At 51.3% G+C, this 8,658-nt stretch overlaps 1 protein-coding gene across 1 annotated transcript in view; it reads right to left on the reverse strand.

Moving 5' to 3' along the window:
- The window catches only part of Pmfbp1 (polyamine modulated factor 1 binding protein 1), a 174,035-nt gene that overhangs the window by 11,428 nt on the left and 153,949 nt on the right, over window positions 1–8,658 (reverse strand). Inside the window, exons 9-16 of the mRNA XM_005345702.3 lie at window positions 7,930–8,100; window positions 7,522–7,632; window positions 5,531–5,657; window positions 5,288–5,445; window positions 3,797–4,037; window positions 1,520–1,709; window positions 1,238–1,391; window positions 102–269 (exon numbers count right to left, since the gene is read on the reverse strand). Of these exons, the coding sequence (XP_005345759.1) occupies window positions 102–269; window positions 1,238–1,391; window positions 1,520–1,709; window positions 3,797–4,037; window positions 5,288–5,445; window positions 5,531–5,657; window positions 7,522–7,632; window positions 7,930–8,100 (1,320 nt within the window). The remainder of the gene's footprint in view (window positions 1–101; window positions 270–1,237; window positions 1,392–1,519; window positions 1,710–3,796; window positions 4,038–5,287; window positions 5,446–5,530; window positions 5,658–7,521; window positions 7,633–7,929; window positions 8,101–8,658) is intronic.

The following is an 8,658-nucleotide window of genomic DNA, read 5'->3' on the forward strand; positions in this document are numbered from 1 at the left end:
CTCCAGGTCCCAGCCTCTCACCGGATTCCCAGCCTGAGCTCTCCAGGTCCCACCCTCTCACCGGATTCCCAGCCTGAGCTCTCCAGGTCCCACCCTCTCACCATCTTTTCTTTCTTTTTTGCTTCCTGTCGCAGAGCCTCAATTTCTCCCTCCAGGGCCTTTTCCTGTTCCTTGCTCCTTTTCAGTTGTTCCCGTTTCTCCTCCAGCAACCCTTTTATCTCCTGAAGTTCCTCTTCCAGCTTGTTCTTGGTGTTCGTTAGCTCTCTTTGCTGAGTGGGGGGAGGAAAAAAGGCCAGGCTGCAAGACAATCCCACCCTACTATACGTGGGAGAAGAAATCCAGACAGTTCTACCCAGGAAGGGTGGACACAAACGTGAGGGTTATTTCTTAACACCCCCCCCCCCAGCACACTCGGGGGGAATGTTTGCTCTCATACTCTGTTTAATTCTTTAACTAAACCAATGTATGGACCCAGTTCCTATAATGTCGACTTTCTTGCCCTCTAGGCCAAATCTTTACATAAAAACCTCTTGGAATAAAGTAAATCTTAGAAGAACACTACGGGAATACGTGAGAGATCAAAGACTGTCAACGGATGGACAAGGATGGCCCCTCTGTCTTCAGAAGAGCAGTAGAGGCTGGGGACACAGGTCAGTGGGCAAGCATTGACTGCAAACAAACAGATGAATGAACCAACAGCGGTTTGAAGGAGAATGTCCCTCATCAGCTCCTGCATTTGGACACCTTGTCCCCAGTAGTTGGCACTGTTTGGGGTGGGGTGGAGGTTAGGAGGTGTGGCCTTGCTGAGGGGAGTATGTCGCTAGTGACCGAGCTTTAAGAATTTAAGGCCTTGTCCCAATCCTGCTTTGGGCTTATGGTTCAAGATATAACTTCACAGCATCCTGTTCTAGCCGGCATGCCTGCCAATTCCCGCCCCTGCCCCTCGGATGGACTCGAACCCTCTGCAAGGTAAGCCCAAATAAACTCTTTCTTCTATAGGTTTCCTTGGTTGTGGTGTTTTATTGTAGCAATAGAAAAGCAAGTAATACAACAACTTATATTGTCCTCTGGGTGTTTTTAAGCCTAATCCTTGAACATGCTTATGACCGGTCATGGGAACTGGTCCTGAGTGGCTGGTGTAACAGCCTATCACAAGTTCTGGGAAGTTAATAGAGACTGGCCTCCTTGACCTCAGGCAGGCCAGATAGCGGTAGTAGCTGTCTGCGCACTCTCTTACCTTTTGCTCAGCGATTTTGGCGGCTTCCATCAGGTCGCTTATTCTTTGTTCGCTCTCGTTTAGCGTCTTCTTGAGCAGCATCTTCTCATTGTCGGAATTTGTCAGCCGCCGCTGGCTCTCGTAGAGTTCCGAGGTTAGCTCCTCTATACGTTTCCTGAGCAGGGTGAGCACAGGACCAGCTTCAGGGCCTGTGTTGATGGATTGCGGAGACGGTCCCTCCCTGGGGATTATCTCACTCTGGGCCGCTGCCAATCTGGGGTCCAGGGATGGGGCTGGGGGTACCTGTTGCCTACTCTCTCCTTTTCAGCTGCTTCAGCCTCCTCTTGCAGCTTCTGCAGCTGACCCTGCAGATCCTTGATGACGTCCGCCTTCTTCTTGTCCAGGAGAAGGCAGTTCTCGATTTTCCGATGAGCGTCCTCTAGGTTGCTACCAGCCTGCTGTGCTTCCTCCTTACACTGGGCGAGGTTCTGATCTGAAGAAGCCAAGGAGGGTTCCGTGTGATAGGCAGCCCAGGGGACTCTCAGTCGGGACTCACTAGAGACTAAGCCTTTTATTCTGTGACAGTCTTCTGTTCCTAGCCTGCCCTCGCCTCTCCCAATGCCAGCATAGGTCTGTAGGAGCTCTGTCTTTAACTGCCCTTCAGCCTTGGATTCCTTCCTGGCTAAAATTAAATAAATTGGTAGCAATCATTTAGCACCTCCGACTAATTCTGTCATTAGGGACAAATCCCAGTCCTCAAGGAGTTTAGTCTGGTGAGCCTATGATTACCCATCCATTATAGAGAACACTGAAATGTTATTGATTGATTTATGTTTTGGTGCCGGGGACCAAGCACAGGCAAAGCACATGTTCTACCACCAAGCTCCATCCTGGCCTGAGAATGCTACAATGCTGAGCTCATGCTGCCCACGAACTCAGCCGTGAGAGCTGTGGGTGGACTTGTGAAGACGGGGAGAAGCTGACACAGCCTTAGAAGGAGGAGGAATGTGTTTCAGGGAACAGACGTGCCAGGGCAATGTGGAAAGAGCATGTGGGTGAAGGATGGGAGGAGGTCAGCTGAGTTGGGATGGAAAGTGGGGGGAACGGTAGGCTGCAGCTGAGCAAGAAGGTGGATCAGAGAGGGCTCAGAAGATTGACAGCATGGGAGGAATGTTTAGACTTGAAGCAGTAAGCAGAGACCCATGTAAGGGAAAGAGAACACTGGGAAAACCACGATGCAATGTGGATATGGTGGTGTATTTTGGAGGCAGAAACAGGAAGTGCTCCATGGGATCAACCTGGTGTACGTAGTGAGTTCCAGACCAGCCAGAGCTATACTGTCTCAAACAAACAAAAAGTATGCATCCAATCAGAGACGACCTCCAGTGGTAGCCTTTCATCCCCCTGCCTCCACTGAGGGAAGACGCCCTGCTGTCACTGGGGGTCATTTTGGTGGAGTGTGTCTCTTCACCCCACAGGCATTCTTTCAACTCTGTTCTTTCATCCCTTCCTTGAAGTGTCCTATTCTGGTGTACCGAAGGAGAGATAGCATCACGGAAGAAGTGACCATACATCAGACATTTTGTAAAAAGAGACAGGAAGATTAAACACACACACACACACACACACACACACACACACACACACACACACACTTCCAACCCTAAGGGTGGAAAGTCTGTGGATTGGAGTGTGATATGAAGGAAAGCTGTTCTTCCAAGGCAGGAAGCTACCGAGGGGACTCTAGCTATAGGAGGAGGAAGCTCACCGAGGAACGAGAACACGGGAGGGAGGAGAGGGGTGGGGACAGTGCTTGAGGGGTGGATGGCTGGTCAGAGCCCAGAGGAAAGGGAACAACCGTGAGGTCTGTGTTGGACTGAGGGCCCAAGTCTACAGAGCCGAGGACTGAGGGCGGGTGGCTAACGTTGTCAGGACAGAGCCAGGGTGGGGGGAGGAGCCAAGCTGCCCATCTTCTTATATTGACCTCTTTAGAGTGGTGAACACAGTGGGTTTTAGTGAGCTCACGAAGCTGTGTGACTACCAACCAAGTTAAGGATATTATCACCATCCCTGAAGGAACCCTGCTGAAGAGATTGAACCCGAGAAGAGATTGGTGAGCTCAGAAAGCCATCTCCTCAGAGAGGTGAGGACAAGTCCCATCCCAGCATGGGCTACAGAACAGGCTGTGTTTGGAAGCAGAAAGGAGGGGGTGGGATTGAAAGACAGGGAAGGAAAAACCAAACGTGGGGTGAAGGGCCTGGAGAAGACAGAGTCAAAATATGGCTCCAGGAAGGCTCTCATGGGCCCCGTCCTCTCTGCTGTCTGGGTGGACGGGGGCATTCGTCTAAGGCCGCTGAGGGGCTGATGGGAGCAGGAGGCTGTTAGCAGGGGCTTCGGGGAGGCTGTGAGTTTGGGGGCTCTGGAGAGTTGAGGGAACTGCTGGGATGGAGATAAAGTCAGGGGGTGTGGAGTAAGATGGGGGTGTGGAGTAAGATGGGGGTGTGGAGTAAGATGGCGGATGTGGCTCCTTGGGGAGACAGGGTTGGAAGTGTGGCGGGGCAGGGCAAGCCCGAGTCTCACCCGCCAGCTTTGCTTGCTCTTTGGTCTCCTCCAGAGTGTCCTTCAGTTTCTGGACCTCGGACCGCAGGGCCTCACAATCCACTTTGGATGTGCCCTGCCTGGCCTCTTGCAGATTTGCCTCGAGGTCTTTCGTGGCGCGCTGCAGCTTCTCCAGCTCCGCCTCTTTCTCCATGAAGGTGTTCTGCACATGTGCCAGTTTCTTCTCCAGCTCGTGCAGCCTCTCGTCCTTGTCTTGGAGCAACTGTGGATGTCAGAGGAAGGGATGTTGGGAGAGGCCTAAGCACTACAGCTGAGCCGCTGGCCTGCCCGGCTGGGATAGCCCAATTCTACCTGTGCCCTTTGCACCCATGATGGGCACCCTAAGGCTAGTCTCACTGCAGCAGCCAGAGAGGACCTTTCAGAGTGCAAGCCAGAGCTGTCTGCGTCCAAAACCCTCTGCTGGCTTTGGCCTTACTTGGCAAAAGGCTCAAGTCTTTACAGCCCCGTCTCAGGAGGCTCACGATCTGGTCCTACATCGACTACCTGTCTGGCCTGGTGTCCAGGAGCCCGGACCTGTCTCTCTTCAGCTCGCCTCCTGCATCTGGAGGGTCTTGCTGTGCCCTCAGCCTGGACTGCTCTTCCTCAAGATCTCCTCCTTCAGCTCTCTCTGAGTGTTAGCCGTTAGACCGTGGGACCAGCCTGGTGGTTCTCGCACTGCATTCAAATCTCTGCCCAGGGTCACCTGATCAGGGAGGCCGTTCACACAACCCAGTCACCAAGCTGTTTCAGGAATTTGTCCTTTTCCATCTCCACTCTATCAGGGTCACAGGTTATTTATGTCACCGCCCCCTCCCCTGTGAGGATGGGGCTGCTGTGTGTTTTGTGGAATGTGTCTTAATGCATAGAATGATGATTGGCATATCATTGGTACTCAAGAGTGTGGAATGCACACACCGGGGACAAAGCCGGGTGCCTATAGAATCCTTGCTTTTGGTTGCTCCCCTTTCTTTTCTTCTTTCCTTTCTTTTTGATCTTCGAGATAGGGTTTCTCTGTGTAACAGCCCTGGCTGTCCTGGAACTAGCTTTGCAGACCAGGTTGGCCTTGAACTCATTGAGATCTGCCTGCCTCTGCCTCCCAAGTGCTGGGATTAAAGACATGAGCCACCACTGGCCAGGAATGCTCCACTTTTCTAGATGTTTCTATTATGCCTGGTGGGCTTCGGCCTTATTTTAAAACAAGAGATTTTAATGCCTATAAACCAACTGTTTTATCTTTAGTAGCACTGAGGAGAGTCCAGGGTTTGGATGGTGCTGCCCATAAAGGCTTACACTGGTTTGACCATCTTCCTGTTCTCGGCTCTGGTTCTAGGCTTTTCCAGGAACATATCTCTAATAGCCACTGTAGACGTCATGGGCTACAGCATGGCTCCACTAACAGCCACAGTAGGCAGAGACGCTCTTGTCCAGACCCCCTTGGCTGTTCCAACCGAGACCCAGGGAGTGCTAGCTCACCTTGTCCTTCTTCAGGGCCAGCTTCTGTGTCTCTGTATACTGCTGCTGCAGGTCCTGCATCCGGTGCTGCAGGAGGGCAGTCTCCTTGTCCTTCCTCTCGATGTGGGCTGATGCCTCCTCCCGCAGCCCGTGTAGCTCCAGCTCCAGCTTCATCATGTCTGACGTGGGGAAGAAAACGCCGCTCAGCCACCAGAGGCGGGGTGCCCTCCTGCTCCGCAGCCGCGGCTCGTGGCCCCCCTTTACCCTTCATGATGTTCTTCTTCTGCTCTGACACGGCTTCCAGCTCCATGCGCAGGTCCTTGACGAGGTTCTGGTACTCCTCCACGTGCAGACACTGGCTGTCTTTCTGCTCCTGCAGGTGCTTCAGGATCTGAGTGTTGGAAGGCAGAAGAGAAGGGTGAGAGCACAAAGGAACCTCCCTCCCTCCCTCCCTCCCTCCCTCCCTCCCTCCCTCCCTCCCTCCCTCCCTCCCTCCCTCCCTCCCTCCTCCCTCCCTTCCATCTTTCCTTCCTTCTTCCTCTCTTCCCTCCCTCCCTTTCTTCATCCCTCCTTCACTCCTATCTCCCTTCCTCCCTTCCTTTTTTCCTTCTTCCTTTCTTCCCTCCCTCTTTCTCCCTCCTCCTCCCTCTCTCCCTCCCTCCCTCCCTCCCTCCCTCTCTCCTCCCTCCCTTCCATCTTTCCTCTCTTCTTCCCTTCTTCCCTCCCTCTCTCCCTTCCTCTCTCCCTCCCTTTCTTCTTCCCTTCTTCCCTTCCTCCCTCCCTCCCTTCCTCTCTTCCTTCCTTCTTTCCTCCCTCTGTCCCTCCTTCCCTCCTCTTCTTGCTTCCCATTTATTTACTGTGCATGTATACACATATGCACATGGGTGTTTGTATATGTGTATGTGTGCCAGAGTTCGATTTTGGGTGTCTTCCTCAATCATTCTCCATCTTATTTTTTGAGGCAGGGTCTCTCACTGAGCTTCACCCACTTGGCTAGACTGGCTTGCAGGATCAGCCTTTCTCTGCCTTCCCAGCTCTGGGATCAGACATGTAACTCCATATCCCGTCATGTGAGTGCTAGGGATTAAACCCAGCCCCCCTCCCCCACCAACATTCCTGTAAGTAACCCCAATACAAATCATTGGTTCACCAAGTTGGACTTTGGTGGTGTCTGTATTTGGCCTGTCGTGGGTTCCCTATCTGGGGTGAGTAGGTGTATGTGTGTCTCCACAGGAAAAGTCTTGTCACACTACAGATGGTGTGGTCACCACCACTTAGACAAACAGTGACGGCATTTGTAGTTCCAAGGAAGATCGTCAAGGTTCAGTATCCATGCCACAGTCACCTGACTTTCTGGAAAGTCTGAAGAGTCTGCCTGCCCACATTAGAGGTCCCCTTGGAGAACTTAAGGTCTGTTTTTTCCTTTCTCGCCTCATTCTCTGTTCCCGCTACACACCTCCTCTCCAGGCAGACCCAGGCAGGCTTGCGTTACCTTCTCCACAGTGTGCTAGTGAGGCTGCTTGTCACAGGCCTCATGCTGAGGCATGGCAGACTCAAGAGCTCATCTGTGGGGCCTGTGTTTTGACTATCGGTTTACCAAAACCTGTTATTTGTTGACATGGCTTACCTGCTTATTTATTATAAGAAACAACTTGAGACACCGCTCTTAAAAATATCCTATGTGCATGTATGTGGGTTTGTGTGTGGGTGTTTGTGAGTGCCATTGCCCATGGAGGACGGAAGTGCCTGATACTTCTAGAGCTGAAGTTAACGGAGGTTGTGAGCTACCTGATATGGGTGCTGGGAAATACACTGAGGGCCTTTGTAACTTGGGTGCTTTTAACTGCTGAATCATTTCTCTAGGCCAAGTTTTGATACTGCTTCAAAGTTATGGAATTAAAAAAATGAATGAGTTTTACTGATAATTTTCCCCATGTTTGTTCTTTTCAATTCAAGACAGGTCATAGATGTTTGCAGAGTCTTTCCGAGTCTATCAGGCCAACAGGAGTACTGTCTTGCTTGGATGTAACATTAGAAGTGGACGAGAAGGTGGATGCAGTTCCACGGCCTATCTAACGCTGCTGTAGTCTTTGGGGCTGGAATATGTTACACACAGTAGTATCCTTTGGCAAGGCTGGCCGAGGTCATACAAATACAGAACACTTACACACTATGGTGTCGAGATAAAAATAATCACAGAAATCCAGAAACAAGCCCCCTTAGTGTGATCCCACAGAGAAGCAAAGGCGCGTCACCTTTTTGATGTCCTCACAGTCTTCTGAGGAGGTAGGGGGATGCCTGTGGGTGGCTGTGTAGGAAGCGAAGTCAGCTTGTAATTTTATCAAAGCCTCCTCACGCTCTAGAACCTGCAAGCGGTCATGGTCAATCAGGGTGAGCGATCAATCACACACACACACACACACACACACACACACACACACACACACACACACACTACTACTATTGCAGTGGGTTCCTCTCTGCAGTATGAGCTTGTGGTATATTTCTATAATTTACTGTACCCTTCCCACGGGTCGGGATGGAGAAGAAAGAATTGAGCTCTCAGGCTTACATCAGGCTGTCTAAGGCAAATTTAGTTGACTCCCTTTTTCGTGGCTCCACGGGGAGTCTGTTAGGCTAACGTTCTAAAGAGAGACACGTACCAAAGCGTTGCTGCAGGCCAGTTTATTCCGAAGCTCCTGGATGAGGTCATCCTGCTCAGAAACCTTTTGCCAAACTTCAGACAGTCTCTTTAGGGTCTCCTGATGCTCTTGAATCATGCACGGAGAAGTGTAGATGCGTACCTTCGAGTGGTCGCCCTTGTTCTCAGGCTCCTGGGACATTCAAAAAGGATGGGTTGGTTTTGTTTGTACTTTGCGAGTCAACGTCAGAGTCTTAGTAGACTCGTGTTCTAAAAGTGTGTGTTCGCCTTCAGTAGCAGGACGTCCTTAACAGAAGGAAAACATCAGCTAGCACAGATACAAGATGAAGTCCCCGGTGGTTCTCAAGAGCGTACACTCTGTACTCCTCGTGACTCACTGGTGTTTTCAGGAGCTGTGAAGTGCCATGCTAGGCATATCTGTGTGTGCGTGTCTAACCCAACTTGTGTCCTTTTACATACGAGAGTGTGGCCACGCACAGTGTTAATGATTGTTCTCATTTGACAGTTTGTCAAGGATATTTTCCACAATTATTTGTAGATCTGTGTGTGTGTGTGTGTGTGTGTGTGTGTGTGTGTGCGTGCGTGGGTGTGCTCACGACTAGTGTGTGTGGGAACCAGAGGTCAACATTGGGTCTCTCCCTCATGTTGCGGGAGGTCCTTCCGCTCCTCCAGCCTATAGCCGCTGAGATACCAGCCCATTGGGGCGTGGTCTCTCTCCCTTTGAAAAAGC

Source organism: Microtus ochrogaster, chromosome 4, assembly GCF_000317375.1.
Source record: "Microtus ochrogaster isolate Prairie Vole_2 chromosome 4, MicOch1.0, whole genome shotgun sequence".
NCBI classification, from domain to species: Eukaryota; Metazoa; Chordata; class Mammalia; order Rodentia; family Cricetidae; genus Microtus; species Microtus ochrogaster.